This window comes from Gadus morhua, chromosome 4, assembly GCF_902167405.1.
Source record: "Gadus morhua chromosome 4, gadMor3.0, whole genome shotgun sequence".
Taxonomy (NCBI): domain Eukaryota; kingdom Metazoa; phylum Chordata; class Actinopteri; order Gadiformes; family Gadidae; genus Gadus; species Gadus morhua.
The window spans coordinates 24,431,351-24,452,276 of NC_044051.1; the positions used below are offsets into that span (position 1 = coordinate 24,431,351).

Genomic DNA, 20,926 nt, shown 5'->3' on the forward strand with positions numbered 1-20,926 from the left:
TGCCGGACGGCGCTGCAAGCAACTTTTATAAACGCAATATTGTTATCCCGCAGTAATCAGCCTGGGATATTGAAGTCTTACGGTAGGCCTATCACTGTCATGCACGGTGCACCTACCCGATTTCAAGTGGACCGGGTTGAATTCACTGCGTGTCTCTCTTCTTACTGTCCTTCTCAACACTCTCTGCTCTCACTAAAAGGCTAGCAGCACGAAATCAAGGGATATGTAGAAAAGAAAAAAAAAAGAGATTAATCGCAAGTTAACTATGACATTAATGTGATTAATCGCGATTAAATGTTTTAATAACTTGACGGCACTAATATATACAGTGGGGAGAACAAGTATTTGATACACTGCCGATTTTGCAGGTTTTTCCCACTTACAAATCATGTAGAGGTCTGTCATTTTCATCATAGGTACTCTTCAACTGTGAGAGACGGAATCTAAAACAAAAGAAAAAATCGAGAAAATCATATTGTATGATTTTTATGTAATTAATTTGCATTTTATTGCATGACATAAGTATTTGATCACCTACCAACCAGTAAGCATTACAGCTCTCACAGACCTGTTAGTTATTCTTTAAGAAGCCCTCCCGTTCTCCACTCATTACCTTAACTGCAACTGTTTGAACTTGTTACCTGTATAAAAGACACCTGTCCACACACTCAATCAAACAGACTCCAACCTCTCCATGGCCAAGACCAGAGAGCTGTGTAAGGACATCAGGGATAAAATTGTAAACCTGCACAAGGCTGGGATGGGCTACAGGACAATAGGTAAGCAGCTTGGTGAGAAGGCAACAACTGTTGGTGCAATTATTAGAAAATGGATGATCAAGAGGAGGAAAGGAAGAAGGTCAGGTGGTCTGATGAGACAAAAATATAGCATTTTGGTCTAAACTCCACTCGCCGTGTTTGGAGGAAGAAGAAGGATGAGTACAACCCCAAGAACGACGACGACTGCACCCTATTGAGGGGAGGAAGGATGGGCCCATGTATCGCACGATCTTGGCCAACAACCTCCTTCCCTCAGTAAGAGCATTGAAGATGGGTCGTGGCTGGGTCTTCTAGCATGACAATGACCCGAAACACACAGCCAGGGCAACTAAGGAGTGGCTCCGTAAAAAGCATCTCAAGGTCCCGGAGTGGCGTAGCCGCAGTCTCCAGACCTGAACTCAATAGAAAATCTTTGGAGGGAGCTGAAAGTCCGTATTGCCCAGCGACAGCCCCGAAACCTGAAGGATCTGGAGAAGGTCTGTATGAGGAGTGGGCCAAAATCCCTTCTGCATTGTGTGCAAACCTGGTCAAGAACTGCAGGAAACGTATGATCTCTGTAATTGCAAACAAAGGTTTCTGTACTAAATATTAAGTTCTGCTTTTCTGAAGTATCAAATACTTATGTCATGCAATAAAATGCAAATTAATTGCTTAAAAATCATACAATCACTCACCGTCACTCACAGTTGAAGAGTACCTATGATAAAAAGATTTGTGCATGCTTTGTAAGCTTGCAAAATCGGCAGTGTATCAAATACTTGTTCTCCCCACTGTAGGCTATATATATATATATATATATATATATATATATATATATATATATATATATATATATATATGTGTGTGTGTGTAAATACTGTGTTGGCTGCGCACAAGACACCTTAATTGTTCCTTTTGGACGTGTGAACGTTCAGACTATCGATTTACATTTATATATATATACCTGTATATATATACATATATCTATACATGCATTGACTATATATCTATCTATATACATCTATCTATATATATCTATCTATCTATATACTGTGTATATTTATACATATATATACATATATATATATATATATATATATATATATATATATATATATATATATATATATATATATATATATATATATATACATATACATATATATCTATATCTATATCTATATATATATATATAGATATATATATAGGCCTACACATAGCCTATATGTACACATGGCGTTTGCAACGCGACAGCTGCCGTCTCTTCACGCGCTCTCGGAAGCCCAGCTCCACGGAGGGGGGAGGGGCCTCACAGGAGAGGGGAGGGGCATCACTGGAGAGAGGATGGGAGCAGGACGCTGTTGCGCAATATCGCCGTGGCTTTGCGTCAACTCCGAGGCCCGCCCCCGCGACGTGATTGGACGCGCGACAGAGTTCCGCCGGCCTATTGGCGTGTCAGAGTGTCAATCAACGCCCAGCTCACTTCCTGGTCTCCCTGTCAAACACAGCTCTGCGCGAAAGCCTCGGTGGATCACCACAGATGCCCTCAGCTGACGCCCCGACGCACCGCGGTATCTCCTCACCCGACCGATACTACATGTAAGTGGAGCCGTCTTAAATGTCCCTAGGACGATATTCTGAGGTTTGGATGTTTGTGGGGATCATTGCCTCAGAGCCGGGTTCGGTGGAGGGACTTGGGTGGTGTGGCCCCCGGTGGGCGGGCTTCAAGTGGTCCCGCCGTGACCAGTGTCAAGATAGACCGACTGGTCCCTCTAAAATCAAACCATTAACGCCATAACCATCTGCGGGCCAAAGGTGTGTGTGTGTGTGTGTGTGTGTGTGTGTGTGTGTGTGTGTGTGTGTGTGTGTGTGTGTGTGTGTGTGTGTGTGTGTGTGTGTAGGACAGGAAGACGTAATCAATGTGTGTGAACAAGAAAGGTTTAAGGAAAAGGCATAACCGAAACCATATCTTCGTTATGTGGGCGAGTATTGTGTTGTTGGTTGTTAGATGACTGATAACGATGTTGCCAGTCCACACAAAGCCAATCTTTTCCCGATCAATTTATTTAATTCCAATATTTGATTGTAGATCGTGTTGTATTACAACACATACGTGATAATGTGTCATAATGTGCAGTGTTCAACAGGCAGCAGCTCACCCACATAACATTGTTATACGTTTCTCACATGCATACACCCACACCCTAACACACCCACACACACACACACAAACACACACACACACACACACACACACACACACACACACACACACACACACACACACACACACACACACACACACACACACACACACACACACACATTATAATGGTTACCCTATGAATAACTACAGGGGAATGTCTAAAGTTGCCACGGTGACTTACTCTTACTCAATAAAAACACGTTGCTGGTGCAATGGGCAAGCACGCAGGCTTCCTAGGTAGGTGTCAAGGTTATAGGGAGCATTTGAGACACAGGAGGAGGAAGAGGAAACATTGTTAAGGGTAGACTGAGGCTGCCTTCCATTTTACAGGCCCACGTTTATGACCCCCCCCCACCACCAACACACACACACACACACACACACACACACACACACACACACACACACACACACACACACACACACACACACACACACACACACACACACACATAAAGTAACTCATTTAAGGCTGCTGACTCACAGTGAGTGTCTGCTGTGATACGGCCTCGACTCTCTGTTGCGGTCCATGTTTAACTTTTTCTCCTCCTGTGGTGGATGGATTATGTAGTTGTTTCAGTAGGTATAAGGTTCTAAATGGTGTTATTGTATAAATAAACCGATACGTCAATGTTAATGAATCTCTGAATCTTAAAATACAGAAATGAAAATGTTCTTGTGTTCATGACAAGGCTGCTGCAGCTGCTATAACTACTACTGCTCATACTTTACTAGACTCCTACTACTACTTATACTAATGCTACTATACTACTGCTATACTACAATACTACTACTACTACTACTACTACTACTACTATTCTACTTATACTACTACTACTAGGATAACTTATAGTCCTGACATGTCATACTTATAGGGTTAGGATCAACCCATATAATATAATATAATAGTATCTGACATCATCAATCAATAATTGTTCATGTTTAAATATGTTGACGTTGAATGTTGACTTGATGTAAAGCAGCAGCAATGGTATAAAGATAATGTCACTCACAAGGTCAGCTGTGAGCTAAAATCATAATTGCTTCATACAATTACAGCAGTGACTTAAGCGCTGGGAGTCCCATGTTTTACATTCTCGTGTACAGGTTCTGTCAGGATGTTTTTATATGACTTATTGTTTATTTTTGGCAACCCTCAACAGAGGACCAAGGTTGGTTATGGAGGAATGCTCATGCTCAGCCATAAGCATCCCAGAGGGGTGATGTAACACGAGAAAAAATATAATGCACTCGTGGGTGGGGCTTATTGGGGCAGTGGGCGTGGCTTTGTTGTGTTAATGTATGTATCTGTGTGTGTGTATTAGCAGCTCACACAGGCTTCTGTGCTCTCAGTATTTATGCTTCTACTACTACTTAGTCGATTAAAATACCTTTTTCCCTTCCAAAGTGACATAGAGTGACTTAGATATGGTGAGTAGGCAGGGGGAGGGGTATGTTCACAGGTTAGGCTGCGGACATTGGGGATCGAACCCAGAACCTCTCAGTGGCACCATGAGAATAGAATAGGTGTCTGTCCAGTTTGTGTAGTTGAGTGTGGTGTGTTGGTAATACAATGTATTCCCAGCACACACAAACTCACACACACACACACACACACACACACACACACACACACACACACACACACACACACACACACACACACACACACACACACACACACACACACACACACACACACACTCACGCATACACACTGTTCAAACAAATAATTATGGCAAGTGGATTATTGCATGGTTAAATATGTAAATTGTTTGAATGGTATTTTCTTTCAGAGAAAAATAGCATCAGCAGTGAGGTTTAATAACTTACCAAAATACGTTTGACACACCCAAATATAAAATACAAAAATACTAAATATACCACAGTAGAATCTTACATTTACATTACATAGATCATTTCAAACAACAAAAATGTAATGAATAAATATGTATGAATGAAAAATAGCCATTTTTATAATTGTATAATACTCTTATGACAAGAACACAGAGCGGTTATTATCGGTTACTTTTAAATTATTCTAGAAATACACCCAACGTAGGCAGCTGAGCTGTTAACTATTCAAATGTCTGATCTTTGTCAGGTATAACCTCAGTCATGCCTTAGGGTGTGTAAGAACAATGCCATTCTGTCAGTTCACCTTGACCAGGTAATTGTCTATTAACTCATAGAAATATTAAGGCAATGCAGAATATTCTGCCTTAAGGCAATGCACTGGTCTGGGTTACACACACACACACACACACACACACACACACACACACACACACACACACATACACCCACACACACACTCGTAAAACTCCAGTCACTCCCTCCAGCCACCCCTTGACCTCTATGTCACTAACACCTGTTCTACCAGTCTGCGGACCTTCCTTATGCTCATGGCTCGGTCATGTGAACTTTTACTACAACTTTGCTGTCCGGACCTGTTTGCACTTTGACCCCCCCTTGGTCACCCTTGGAAAACCCCATCTGCAAGCTCCCTTTGCATGATTAGCACCCTCACCCCTGTCCTGTCTTAGCCAGTAGAATCTCATTTTAGCAGAGTATAAGAATATACATCTGACAGATATGAATGTTTATCAGAAGTACTTAAACAAGTTTTTTGTAAGTATTAGTTTGTTGCAGTTATATGTTTGTGTTAGGGTTAGGGTTAGGAGCGTATTTGTCTCTTCCGGCGCTGCACTGTGGCTGCCCTGCTGCCTCTCCCTTCTGGCACTTTTGTTTGTTTATCGTGAGCGTTTTATTGTTTGGATGCGTCTAATCACTCACTGCACACAACCATGGACCTGGCTTATTGGTGCACGATCTGACTTCTTATCGTGATTTTAAACACTTGTCTGGCCCATGGACACTTCCATGACCATGTCACTGGCATGGCAGGTGAAATCCAATATAGCAGAGAATTCCTCCTACTGATAAGAGATTGTTTATCTACGGATCATGCAGCCGTAGTAAACTCCATACCGGACTATCCCAGGACCAACCCAAAGAAATGGACTACCCAGACAAAGCGCAAATGCGGATCTAAAGGTGGTATTCGGCGAAGACTGAGGAGACTGAAAAACAAACTTCCTCTGCTCTGCCCGTCACGCTGCTCATCAACTCCCTAAAAGCGAAAACAGACGAGCTGACAGCAAATATCCGCTACCTGCACGAGCACCAGAGCGCCTGTGTCATGGCTATCACAGAGGCATGGTTGGACATCAACATCACGTCCAGCGAGGTTGGACCCCTCGGCTTCTCTGTGTTCAGGACTGACCGGGACACCACAATCACCAGGAAGTCCCGTGGGGGCGGGGTCTGTCTACTCATCCGGGACGAGTGGTGTCGGACAGTGGTGGTGACAGAGAGTTTGTGTACTCCTGATATTGAACTGGTGTGCGTCTCCCTTAGGCCTTCTATCTGCCCAGAGAGTTCCCTCAGATATGTTTTACTGTCGTATACATTCACCCAAATTTTGATAGGGCCCTGGAAATTATTTTCAATCCCTCCCACTAGCTCGAATCACTGTCTCCTGATGCCTCTAATTTAATTTTATTCTAGGAGATTTTAATAAATGTCTTATGAAAAAGTACTTACGTACATATTATCATTATGTGGACTGTCCCTCCAGGAAAAATACGTTTTTAGACCTATGTTATGGAACTGTCAGAGAAGCCTACTCTGCATCATTGCTCCCACCCCTAGGGGCATCTGATCACAATGTTGTTTACCTCCGGCCTACATATTAGAGATTCCTGCAGAGGGAGAGCCCCAAGAACGCTCAGTTAAAGTATGGAATAATGACAGTATTATGGCCCTGCAGGGTTGTTTTGATTGCACAAACTGGGATACTTTTAAATGCCCTGATATTAATGAACAGGTAGAAACAATATCTGACTACTATCGTTTCTGTGTAGAGACAGTAACACCCATAAAAAAGACTAAAATCTTCCCAAATGACAAGCCCTGGATCTCCAACAAATTAAACTTATAATTGAAAAGAAAAAAGCATACTGGAATCAAGAGGACACAGCCAAAAGGGACATACAGATATAGAAAGGCAAATACAGTTGGATAAGTACAGTTACAGACAGAAGATTGAGGCCGCCTTGGTGTCAGGCAACTCCCGTGAGGCATGGCAGGGGATTAAGACCATGACCAATGTCCCACACAAGGGCAGAGGGAAACGTTCCCTGGTCTTGCCTGGAGGTGAGGGAGTGGAAAGGGCAAACCAGCTGAACAGCTTCTTCTGTCGCTTTGAGAGTGGCAGCGATGCTGGAGCTGGCATTGTGCTGCCGCCTCCACCCCCTGCATCTGTCCTAAACATCAGACAATCGGATGTCTTTCACTTTTTTAGTCGCTGTAACCCACGTAAAAGCCCTGGCTCTGACAACATCTGTGGTAATATCCTTAAGCACTGTGCAGAACATTTAGCCCCTGTGTTCACTGACATTTTTAACTCCTCCCTTAACCTCTGTAAAGTCCCTATCCTGTGTAAAACATCTACAATTGTACCTGTGCCTAACTGCCAAGACCCACAGAGTCCAACAACTTCCGACCAATAGCACTGGCATCCCAGTACTCAGTGAGCTTTGGTGGTTCAGTGGTAGAATACTTGCCTGCCCGCGCGGGAGGCCCGGGTTCGATTCCCGGCCAATGCAGTGCACAATTATTCTGAATTCTGAAAACGCAACTTAAACACAGTGTGCGAATGGTCACCTGTCGCGGAACATCAAACTGAGCGGGCAAACCTAACTTAACAGATCGTCTGAAATAAATAGTTCTTCTGACCTGAACAAGACTTTCTAACACACCGCACACAACATGTCAGGATTGGCAAGCATGTCTCCCCCACCCTGCCCATGTACACCGGGGCCCCCCAGGGTTGCGTGCTCAGCCCATTTCTCTACACACTTTTCACTCACGACTGCTGCTCCTCTTCTCCATCTAACCTCATAGTGAAATTTCTTGACGACACAACAGTACTTGGCCTCATCACAGGAAATGATGAGACCTCATACAGGAGGGAGGCCGAGAGACTGGTAGAGTGGTGCGGTGATCACAACCTGGTTCTCAACACCTCCAAGACCAAGGAAGTGATCATCGATTTCCGCAGGGCCAGACACCTCAGCCACTCTCCACTCCTAATCGGAGGGGAGGAGGTAAAGAGGGTGTCCAACTTCAAGTTTCTGGGCGTGACTGTGGCCGACGATCTGTCCTGGAGGACCAACATCACCTCTGCCGTGGGTAAGGCACACCATCGCCTCTTCTACCTTCGGAAACTAAAAAGGGCAAAACTTCCACAGGGACTGATGGTCAACTTCTATCACTGCGCAGTAGAGAGCGTACTCACCTACGGACTACTGGTGTGTTTCTCCAGCTGCACCAGGGCCGAAAAGGAGGCCCTCCACAGAGTGGTCAAGGCTGTGGGGAGGATCATTGGGAAGAGCCTCCCAGAGATCTCCACAGTCTTCACCTCCCGCTGCCTACGCCGGGTGAACAACATCCTTAAGGACCAGGTCCACCCAGCGCACCATCTCTTCCAGCGACTGCCCTCTGGACGGAGATACCGTTCCATCCGCTCCAGGTCCAGCAGACTGACCAATAGCCTCTATCCACAGGCTGTCAGACTGCTGAACGAACAACCTGCCCCCCGCAAAATCAATTAACACACATAACCATAACACCAGGATTCCTCAAACACACAAATCTGTTACTTACAGATGTATATCATTCTGGAATCTGTTACCATCTCACATTCACCTCTCACAAAATAAATTGTCATTTAAGATAGCTCTGAAGACACACCTATTGCAGCTGTCCATTTTAATCATATTTTGAACTAATTTACTGTGACCGGTATGTTGTACTTATTATCTTTTGTATAATGTTTGTTAATGTATGTATTCTCTATGTTTTATATTGTATGCTCTTATATGGACCCCAGGAAGACTAGCTGCCGCCTCGGCATCAGCTAATGGGGATCCATTCAATAAACAATTAAACAATCCCTGGTCATGAGGTGCCTGGAGCGTCTGGTAAAGAGGTACATTGTATTCCAAACCCACCATCTTATGGACCCCCTGCAATTCGCTTATCAAGCCTCCAGGGGGTGGGGGATGATGCAATATTGACATTAATGCACCTTTTGCACACCAGTATGTTTTTGAGTATAAGTTTGCTGCAGGACATGTTTAATGAAAATAATCGTTTGTTACTAAATATGATGCTAAGCTCCGGTGTGCCACTCCCTCCCTTCCTCCGCAGGACCAATGGCTTTCCGGAAAGTTCTGAAGCGGACGGCCATCGTGGGCACGGGGGCCGCGGCCACACTCTTCGGCCTATCACAGCTGGTGGAGTACAGGAAGACACAGGTGAGCTGGAGGACCACAGAGAGAGGAGGAATGGACCTGTGACCACCCCTATGTCGGCCTCTTGGAGTCCGCAGAGGTAGAACAGGGTGGGACGAGACGAAGAGGAAAGATCATTCTGGACTCAGCTTTTCTTTTGTTCGCGGGTTGAGCTGATCACCCTGTCATCCATCCAGGCACCTCTCCTTCTCCCATTTCCATTTGTTCAGCCTGTCACCAGGGTCATTTTGTATACTGGAAATGGGAAACGCTTTGGGGAAACAATTAGTGGGTATTAGAACAAAGTTTGCAGCCGCTTATGAGCACATGCGTAACTAGCTTAACCAACCATATTCATGTTTCCCAATGCATCTGTTTCAGGAAAACCACTAAGTTACAACAAACATCTCTATTGGTAAAGCAAAGGTTTTCAGACGATGAAAACTAGCCACTTTTCAGTCTATTGTTTAGCACTGTTGGCCTTAAGAACACAAAAAATCCTTATGGATCTTGTCTCACACTTCATAGCTGCCAAATGGAAATAGTTTTTCGGTGAAAAGTATTTTTGAAAAATAACATCTTTCCCGTTTACTTTAAGTTGTTACTACACGTCCAATTCTCATTTGCAGCAAAGAGAAAACATAATTCAAATATTATGTGATCATTCACTGGCCAGATTTGGGTGGGCTTGGTACTGCTAAATATTGGAATATAATAGGCGTTGAAACATTCTACAGGTGTTTCTATTCCACACACACACACACACACACACACACACACACACACACACACACACACACACACACACACACACACACACACACACACACACACACACACACACACACACAGACTGGGACTAGTACACACACACACACACACACACACACACACACACACACACACACACACACACACACACACACACACACACACACACACACACACACACACACACACACACACAAACCCAAACTGGGGCTAACACACACACAGCAACACACACACGCACACCTACACTATGACCAGCAAAAACAAACACATCTGGCAAGATTGAAGAAGAAGTGGGTGCATTTCTAAAAAACTGTTGACACTGTTAATAAGTGTGTAGTCACAGGGTTAACCGGTAGCAATGCACACGTGAACCCCCCGAAACCGAAGCATCCAGTGAGCCCCGGTGGGAGTATCAACAGACAGCATCACCATAGGTGTAAAAATAACCATTCCCTTATTTGAAATGAGAAAACAGCTGTTGCCACCGACCCCTCCACCCCCGCGACCACCCAACCTTCATCACCACCATCCCCCCCACCACCACATCCTCCACCCGCTGAACTCTGACCTCTGAGTTCACCTCATTCTCTTCGGCCGCCCCTTGGCGCCCCACTCCACAGCTATCTTCCTCCCACTCAGTCTCCTCCTCTCTTCTCCTTTCTATCTCCTCCTCTCTTCTCCTCCTCTCTATCTCCTCCTCTCTATCTCCTCCCCTCCTCTCCTCCTCTCTATCTCCTCCTCTCTAGCTCCTCCTCTATCTCCTCCTCTCTATCTCCTCCTCACCTTCTCCTCTCTATCTCCTCCTCTCCTCCTCTCTATCTCCCCCTCTCTATTTCCTCCCTCTATCTCCTCCTCTCTTCTCCTCCTCTCTATCTCCTCTCCTTCTCTCTATCTCCTCTCTTCTCCTCTAAATCTCCTCCTCTCTATCTCCTCCTTCTCTTATCCTCTTTTTCTCCTCTCCTCTCTATCTTCTCCTCTCTCCTCTAGCTCCTCCTCTCTATCTCCTCTCCTCATTTATATCTCCTCCTCTCTTTCTCCTCCTCTCTGTCTCCTTCTTTCTATCTCCTCCTCTCTGTCTCCTTCTTTCTATCTCATCCTCTCTTCTCCTCCTCTCCTCTCCTCTCTATCTCCTCCTCTCCTCTCTTCATCTCTCCTCCTCTTCTCTATCTCCTCCTCTCCTCTCTATCTCCTCCTCTCTATCTTCTCCTCTCTATCTCCTCCTCTCCTCTCCTCCTCCTCTGTATCTCCTCTCTTCTCCTCTTTATCTCCTCCTCTCTTCTCTCTCTTCTGACTCTCCTGTCCTAACGTAAACTTTTTTTTTTGCCCTGGAAAAACGCCATGTATCTCTCGACCCTCGAACGTCTCTTCTTCGACCAAGCATGGATTGGTAAGCAAAATGCATAAAAAAAATACTAAGAAAAGAAAAGGCGTCAACCAGTAATCTACCTCTGGATAATCTGTGATCCGGCATGCCTTCTCTCCCATCCTTGGAAATCACCCCCTCTGCTGATAAACTAATGCAAAAATGTCTGCTCGTCATTTGCTAGCAAGGGCATAGCATCCTTTCACCCCCACCCCCACCCTCGCACCTGCCCAGACCTGCTTACGCTAGCGCTAAGCATTAATTGACGCAGCTTGATTGCAGAGTACATGGCAACACTTAATACAATGTTGATCAGCCGGGGTCCAATAAATAGACAATGATTGTATGATCTCGCTGGGCCGAAATTAGCACCACTGCCCCACCATTTATTAGCATGGGAAATGTCACCCAGGTGCAATCATGTTAGCGGCGCCCGCTAAATCTCTGAATAATGAATAGGTTTTTTTTGGAAGAACTCAACTCTTTTGAAGTTGAACAATGCACGTGTTTTGATTACGATCCAAATCATTTTGTGTTTTATATTTTATTTTTCGTTGATTATTATTTTCATTGATTTTCTTTCCCAAACTATTAAGATCAATGATTTGATCCAGATCATGATTTGATGACACAATCGTTGGGGATATAATTAGTTTAATCATGATTAGGAAATAAGGTCTTAGGCTGGGGGGAGGACATAGAATAGCAGCACAGCAATCACAACGCCTACACATATCGTGTTTAAACACCACCTCATGGTGGGCTTGCAATGCTTCCGAGTGTGCTTAGCTAACGCTGACACTACCTCAGTAGTTAACATAGTTTCCTTGTAAAATGGATTCCTTTCCTCTATTCATAATCAGAGTCAGTACACACTGAAACCCTCTGTGTGTTCTTGTGTGTCCGTCTCCTAATAGTAGTTAGACCCTTTTGTGTTTGTGTGCTTGTTTGTCCATGTGCTTTTCTGTGCATTTTCAAAGAATCTGCAATGTATCTGCATGCGCGCTATTGGTGTGGTAATTGTGTGTACATACCTTGTGTATTTTTGTGTGTCTTGTGTATCTGTGTGTGTGTGTGTTTGTGTGTGTGTGTCTGTGCATTGCCACCGAATGCGTGTACTCATTCACGTGTGTTTGTGTGTGTGCCTGTGTGTATGTACATGAATGTGTTCATTTATATGCGGGTGTGCATGTGGATGTATGTGTCTGTGTATGTGTGTGTGTATCTGTGATCTGTATATGCGTGTGTGTGTATGTATGAATGTGTGTGTGCGCGTGTGTGTGTGTGCATGTGTGGGTATGCGTGCATGTGCGCGTATATATGCGTGCGTGTGTATGTATGAATGTGTGTGTGTGTGTGCGTGTGTGTGTATGCGTGTGTGTGCTTATGCGTGCGTGTGCGTGTATATATGCGCGCGTGCGTGCGTGCGTATGTATGGATTTGTGCGTGCGTATGCGTATGTATGTGTGTATGCGTGTGTATGTGTGTGTGTGCCGGTGTATGGATGTGTGTGCCACCACACCTGCCCCCCCAGGTGCGTCTCGCCCGCCAGGCGGCGGAGATGGAGCTTAAGGTCCCGTTCGCTGACGAGCTGCCGTCCCGCGGTGCCCAGCTGGCCACCCTGAGGGACACTGAGGAGTTTGACGTCCTCATCGTCGGGGGCGGGGCCACGGGGGCCGGCTGCGCCCTGGAGGCCGTCACACGCAGTAAGCCCTAGGACCCCCCCCCCCGACACACACTCTCTCTCACACACACTCTGCGAGGACCAGGTTAAGCGCGCATCCACACACACACATACACGCACATACACGCACACAAACACACGCATACACACGAACGCACACACCCACACACACGCATACACATGCACGCAGACACGCATACACACGCACACACACACACGCACACACGCATACATATGCCTGCACGCATGCACACACGCAAAAATGTGCATACACACGCATGCACACACGCATACATACGCACACATGCACGCATACATGCTCACACACGCACCCATACATAAACACAAATACACACAAATGCATCAATGCATTTACACACAAACGCATACACGGAGCACAGATACACGCACGTATACACACACACATGCATATGCTGGCACGCCCGCATACATATGAACACAATCATATGCACACACACACACAAACACACACACACACAGATACACGCAATTACCACGCCAGAAGTGCGCATGCAGATACACACACACTCTGTGAGGGCCAGGTTTAGTGAGGACCCGATTTTTGTGAGGACTGAGGAGGCAGGTGCAAGGAAAAGAAGAAGTGAGGACCGGGCCAAATGTGCTTACTTCCCGAAAGGTTCCCACTCTAAAGGTTAAAGTGTTTAGCAGAACTGACTCACTCATACGCACGCACGCACACACACACAAGCACACTTACACACAAACGCTCTGTCGCTTAGGGCAGCAAGCTTTGCACACACACTGTTGACATGTCCATTCTAATAACTGTGAAGCTCATCTCGTACAGCATCTCATTTTCGCGGCCAGGGTGAGGGGTTTGAGTCCCACTGTGCCGTGGTACCGAGCTTAGTGCCAGATCAAGTTTTATCCCCACCTCCACACAACACCAGCTGGATTCTCTCTCTCTGCTTTTGTGCCAACCTTTTCACAGACATTCAGTACACCCTTGCATTCGACATTTTTCACTGCTTTCAACACAAAACGTGTTTGTCGTATCGTACATGTGTGCTGTCTCGCGTGTCTTAATGTACTGTAACCTTGGACTTCCTTTAATCAGTGCTTTGTGATTTAAGCATTTTCTTTTTCATGAAATAATGAAAGAAATACCCTTAATTTCCCCATATGGCCTTCTTAGGCTGTGTGTTTTGTGTTTTTAAAAGCTCCGATCCTAGCAGAGACCAAATGGTTTGAATTGCATTGTCCTGCCGGTCTGGACTGCTTGACAGACGTCTGGCTGTCGTGTTCCCCCGTCCTCAGACCTGAAGACGGCGCTGGTGGAGAGGAACGACTACTCGTCCGGGACCAGCAGCCGGAGCACCAAGCTGATCCACGGCGGAGTGCGCTACCTGCAGAAAGCCATCATGAAACTGGACTACGAGCAGGTGGGATGGGGGTCCCCTGGTCTTTGAGGCCCCCCATGTATACAGAGAGCATTAGGGGTGGGTCAAAATATCAATATGGTGATATTTCGTCTCCCTTCTTTGTGCGATACACTGGCACTAAATATCGATGTAATATATTATGTTTAAAAGAAAGTATTATTATTTTTAAGAAAATGTAAATTAATTTATGGAAAAAAAATGATATTTAAATTAATAAAATAAGGAACTATAAACAGATTTCCCTGCCCCTCGAGGTAGCGCTCAACACATGAATGAACGGAAACTAACTAACTGAAGACCAGCCACTGAAAAACTCGAAATCAAGCACTTTACCTTTTCACAGTCATTTTGTATTCATCGTTAGACATATATATCATTAGGTACCGTAATAGGATTGTCTAACAACATATTAATTATTGCGGAATAGCTGTATGGCGATATTATTGGTACCGCAGGCCATGTATCGCGTATCGTATCTTGAGGTACCCTGTGATTCCAATCTTAGATACCATGTTTGGGCTGTGGAGCCCAATGACACGTCCCCGAACCTGCCACTCGGACATGAGATACAAATAGAGATACACGCAAAGTAATATAGACGTAGAAAATGTAATGGTAAATGGACTACATTTATATTGCACTTTTCTAACCAGTGGCCACTCAAAGGGCTTAACAATCACTCATTCATACAACAATTCACACACCAACAGCGGAGTCAACCACGCAATGCGACAGCCAGCTCGTCAGGAGCAGTCAGGATGAAGCGTCTTGCTCAGGGACAACTCGACACTCAGCTAGGAGGAGTCGGGGGTCGAACTAGCAACGTTCCGGTTACCAGCCAACCAGCTCTACCTCCTGAGCCACATGCTAAGCCACAATGATAAGATAAGATCATGGTTTATGTTTGGTGGAATGGGCCGAGTATCGGAGGGCGGGGGAACTCCATCCTATCAGCCCGTAAGAGGGCATTGGCACTGGTTTGCACCAGACAGTCCGTCCACAGAGGGCTGTCAATCAAACAAGCTCCTTAGCCCCCGACCGCCATGCCCGGCCAATCCTGAGGAAATGCTGCTGTTTGGGAGGAGCGCTTTACAACGGTAGATTCAAAGGTATTTCACCCAAACTTCACCACGTATTTCAGAACAAAATCAACCTTCGGTAAATATGGTTCTATTTTACAATATATATATATATTTTTGACTTTGAGACAAACAAATAAATACAATAGAAAATAAATGAAACATGAGGAGTTAGACATAGGGCCCTATCTTGCATCCGGCACAATTGACTTTCTCACTGGCGCATGTGTCGTTGCTAGTTTGCAACTGGCGCAGAGCGTTCTATTCCCTCCTGCGCCACGCGTCGGTAAATTAGGGAATGATCTTGCGCCCCAAAGGACAGTTCGGCGAAAGGAGGAGGCGTGTTCTGGCGCAAACGTTCCTTGGTGCTATTTTGCAGTTTCAGAAATCAATTGCGCCACAAACAAGGAAGTACCTAGTTTAAAGTCAGTGGCCCGTTGTTCAGTGGCTATTTTAAGGGCGCATGCATAATGTTGCTTATGCACCTCGCGCATACACTTTGCTTCTCTCATCTACCTACCCACACATTCTTGGTAAATTATTTGGGAAAGAACAGCTGATACAGCGGTAATAAGTTGTACTTTTAAATCAATGCATCTGTTAACACCGTACAGCAAATACATATTTTCTTGACACAGACATCGTGTGCATGCCCATAACTTTTAGGATTGATGAGTATTTTATCGTGAGAAAACATTGTTTTACCGCGAGTGAGTGTTAAAAAGAATGAATGAATGCGGGCACGCGTGTGTGCGTCCATCTGTTTAAACACACGCAAACTAAACACGTAACGCATAATACTGTCCATGGCAATGTATATTAACAGGGGACACATGCATATTAGGAACACAAGTCGATAACAATAATGCATACAATACTGATAAGAAACAATGTTTATAATGTATTGCGTATATCATGATGCTTGAGCTGCTCCCCCTGCGACCCGACCCCGGATAAGCGGACGAAGATGAGATGAGATGAGATATCATTAAATAGAACCACAGTTACCGCATATCATATGTGTGTTAAGTTTTCTTTGCCGAAATTTATTGGAGGACTCAGTATTTCTGAAGTTGTGGAAGAAAACCTTATTCAATGTGTGAATTAGGCCATTTTATTTGGCCATAAACTGAGCCATTTGAAGTTTGAAATTCATATGCATCTGTCTCATCGGAGACTGCAGACGGGCTGTCAAAATATCAACTTGTCAGATTCAAATGCACTCATGGCTCTTAAAGGGGATAGGAGCTGGCACTCTCATTGGTTTATTGCACATTACGCACAAACCACACCTGCGGGTAATTAGGCTACTTCAGACCAACCCTTTTTAGATTTGCGCCGGGCGCAAGAGTCATTTTTGCGCCGGTAAAATAGTAACCTCGACCAGGGGCGGACTGGCCATCGGGAATACCGGGGACATCCCCGGTGGGCCGATGGCCCAAAATACTATTATGTACCGGCCCACGCCAATCATCGCATCAGCCCTACAATGGTTAACACAGCGACACAAGCGTAATTTTGTCCAAGAGCTATACCTATCCAATCGCACTGACTGAGTTTTATACTGCTACTCGCAATCGGTCTTCACACTCATGGTGACTATTTTTAAAAAAAAATTTAAGTGTCTTCTAATATGTGTTTTACAGACTTCGGAAGTCCAAAGTAAGAAAAGATCTCCACCTTATTAATAAACACCTCTAAATTGGTTCTTACACAGCCGAAGTGTTCTCAGCTGTGCGGATTGAGGTAGAGAATTTGGATTTGCATACATACACGCAACGCGGCACCCAGTTCTACGCATGCGCTCAACCCATGAGGAGAAAGGGATTGTTAGCGGCGAATGTTGTTTCAGTTCAAGCTTTTAATGAATGAATACACATCAAACGCGCACTGCCTTATGGGCTTCAGCATAACGTAAAATAACACTAGAACGTAACGTAACGTAACACACTCAACATCCATAACATCTTCCTTCCTTTAGATCAATGTTCTTAGATTAGATTAACACTTCAAATTCTTCACTACTCAATAATCATTGCAGGCTGTAACAACATTGATATCAACAACTCTGTTATAGTTTCACAATCGAACATGCATGGCATTGGACTCTTTCCACAATCATTCCCTTTTTTTTTTTTTTTTTTTTTTTTTTTTAACAGACCAACAGTCTCTCGTGAGGTTTCTTCAAGTGTGTGTGTGTATATTGGGAAAGGGCAGCGATCCGCCTACACCCTAATCAAACCCATGTTCTAATGGCACTTGTCAGTGTATGTGTGCTTTGAACCTAAGTTCTCCTAAAGTCACCAGTTCAGTCTCTGAGGTGGGCGTGAGAGGCGGCCACAACGTGTGAAGACCTCCTGGCCCGGGGTGCAGCTGTGCTTCTCCGGTGTACTCAGGGGGTGAGGAGCCGGACTGCTTGTGGGCGGTGCGTCTTCCATCCCGTCTGGTTCGCCCTGGCTTGACCCATGCCCGGTCTCGGCTGAGGCTGACTTCTCAGTCATCTGTCCCTGTTCAGGACTGTTCTGCTCCAGCCGTCCCATCGGCCGTACTTCAGCTGAGCGCTCTGCCACTCGAAGATCCACACGGTTGCGCCTGTAAAGTGTGCCGTTGACATCCACTACGAATGAGCGGGGAGCAACTTTCTGGATACATTGGCCCACCGGCCATCTTCCTGTGCGATCACCTGGCAGCGGTTTCATCCTGATCCGGTCTCCCACATTCAGCTCAGGGAGGTCCCTGGCGGATCTGTCGTAGGTTGATTTCACCACCCGCCGTTTCCACCGCAACTTCTCTGTCACTCCGATCACCACGTGTGGCTGCAGTAGGCTGTCTGCAACTGGCAGCAAGGTCTTGAGCCTTCGTGACATTAAGCGTTGGGCGGGGCTGCTGTCCAACCCCTCTGTGGGCGTGTTGCGCCAGTGGAGGATGGCCATCCATGCATCTGTGCCATCTAACTTTGCCCGCTTGCAAAGTGATTTTACAATTTTCACAGCCGCTTCGGCCTTGCCGTTTGACTTTGGGTGACGTGGGGAGGACGTGACATGGGAAAAACCCCAGCTTGTTGCAAACTTCCTGAATTGTTCACACGCAAACTGCGGACCGTTATCAGAGATCACTTTGTCAGGCTGCCCATAACGCGCAAACTGGGCTCTGCAGCGTGTGATAAGCGTGTTGGCTGATAGGTCTGGCAGCTGGTCGATTTCCCAGTAATCTGAGTAGTGGTCTACAAGGATGAGAAATTCCTTGCCTGCATAGGAGTAGATGTCCATGCTCACAGTTTGCCATGGACGTGTAGGTATCTCATGCGACATCATGGATTCCTTCTGCTGATTTCTTGCGTACTCATTGCATGCAGAGCAGTTGGCTACATAGTCCTTGATTTCAGCTCTCATGCCCGGCCAGAAGAGGGTATCCCTGGCCCGCCTATAACAGGCCTCGCCACCTATGTGGCTAGAGTGTATCCACTTCAGTAGCTCTGCTCTCAGGGCCTTTGGGATAATAATGCACTGTCCCCTGTACAGCACACCATTTTGCACATTCAGCTCATCCCGGAATGGCCAGTAGTCCCGCACCGCCAGTGGAGTGTCCTCCTTGAAGTCAGGCCACCCGTCCAGAATCACCGTCTTCAGCTCTTGGAGTACATCATCTGTTTCTGTGTGTTGTGTTATTTGACGGAATCTGAAAGTAGTGACATTCAGTTGCTGGGCTTGGTCCAGCTGTGTGTACTCCGTCTGGGTGGCAAACACTGCATGTCGCACGTGTGGGGTGTCTGGCCCTTGGTGCGGCAGAGTAGCTCGACTTAAAGTGTCACTGACGTACATTTCTGGCCCAGGCTTGTACACAACATCTAGGTTGTAACACTGCAGCTGCATCAGCATTCCCTGGAGACGTTTCGGTGCACTTAGGAGTGGCTTCTTGAATATTGTGATCAATGGTTTGTGGTCTGTTTCAGCAGTGAGCGTTTCTCTGCCATATAAGTATTGGTGGAATCTTTGGCATGCGAAGACTATGCTCAAGCACTCTTTCTCTATTTGAGCATAGTTTTGCTCCGTTTGAGTCAGGGCTCTAGAGGCAAAAGCCACAGGCTGCCCCCCTTGCAGCAAGCAGCATCCCAGCCCATTCATGCTGGCATCACTCTGGACAGTGACAGGCTTTGTAACGTCATAGTATCTGAGAACGGGTGTATTTGAAACCAGTCGCTTTATTTCTTGCACTGCGTCCTCATGTTTGGCTAGCCAGTGCCATTCTGTGTCCTTGTCCAGGAGCCTGCGGAGTGGCTCACAGACCTCTGAGAGCTTTGGCAGGAATTTTGCAAGGTATGTCACGAAGCCGATGAAGCGTTGGACAGCTTTTGCATCCGTAGGGGTCGGCATCTCCAGCACAGCCCGCGTTTTCTCTGGGTCAATCTTCAGTCCTTCTGAAGACAGAATGTGTCCATGGAAGTGGACTGCTTGAAGTTTGAACTGAAGCTTGCGCTCGCTCAGTCTTAGCTTCACAGCTCTGCATCGCTCCATGAGGGCACGTAGGTTGGTGTCATGATCCCGTTCCGCGTCCACCTCTGTGTCGCCACTCCCAACCACCAGGATGTCATCAGCTATTGGTTCAATGCCAGCCAGGCCTGCTAGCAGTTCGTGTTGTTTGCGTTGGTAGATCTCCGGTGCTACAGAGACACCGAATGGGAGTTTGAGCCACCTCATGCGACCCCACGGTGTCCAGAAGGTCGTCAGGCGGCTGCTTTCATCATCAAGCTTGCACTGTAGAAAAGCATCGCGAGCATCCACCAGTGTGAAAATGCGAGCCTTGGGTAGCTTGTACAACACATCTTCCAGTGTTGGCATGTGATAGTGAGACCTCAGCAATGCTCGGTTAAGGGGTTTGGGGTCAATGCACAGTCGTATTATTTCTGGTTTTGCGACAGTCACCATATTACTAATCCACGCCGTGGGCTCGCTCACTGGTGTGATGTTGCCTGCTCTGATGTGCCTATCTAATTCTTCCTTGACTTTCTCCCTCAACGCTACCGGAACATTTCGAGGTGCACATTGTACAGGGGGTATATTTGGGTCCAGCTCAAAGTGTATCTCACCTGGGACTGACTCGATTGGGCCATTGAAGATGTCAGTGTAGTTGCTTAGCAGCTGATCTTTAGTGAGGGGCGTGCACTGATCTGCCTCTATCTTATGCAGCTCCTCTGGAATTGTGAATGTCATTAGGCCTAGGCGCTCGCATGTGGCCCCAGAGAGGAGAGGCTCCTGCTGAGTTTCCACTACCTCAAAGAC

General features: G+C 46.0%; 1 protein-coding gene across 3 annotated transcripts in view; it reads left to right on the top strand.

The window, feature by feature from the left end:
* Positions 1 to 2,227: 2,227 nt before the first annotated feature.
* Positions 2,228 to 20,926, top strand: part of gpd2 (glycerol-3-phosphate dehydrogenase 2 (mitochondrial)) — a 74,279-nt gene continuing 55,580 nt past the window's right edge. For 2 of the 3 annotated variants that reach the window (XR_003976398.1, XM_030353457.1), the window contains exons 1-5: positions 2,228 to 2,357; positions 9,241 to 9,347; positions 11,476 to 11,484; positions 12,995 to 13,166; positions 14,444 to 14,568. Coding sequence is in view for 2 of the 3 variants with exons in the window: in XM_030353457.1 (XP_030209317.1) it covers positions 9,246 to 9,347; positions 11,476 to 11,484; positions 12,995 to 13,166; positions 14,444 to 14,568 (408 nt within the window). In the remaining variant the exon portion in view is untranslated. The remainder of the gene's footprint in view (positions 2,358 to 9,240; positions 9,348 to 11,475; positions 11,485 to 12,994; positions 13,167 to 14,443; positions 14,569 to 20,926) is intronic. The other variant, XM_030353458.1, reaches the window with a different exon arrangement.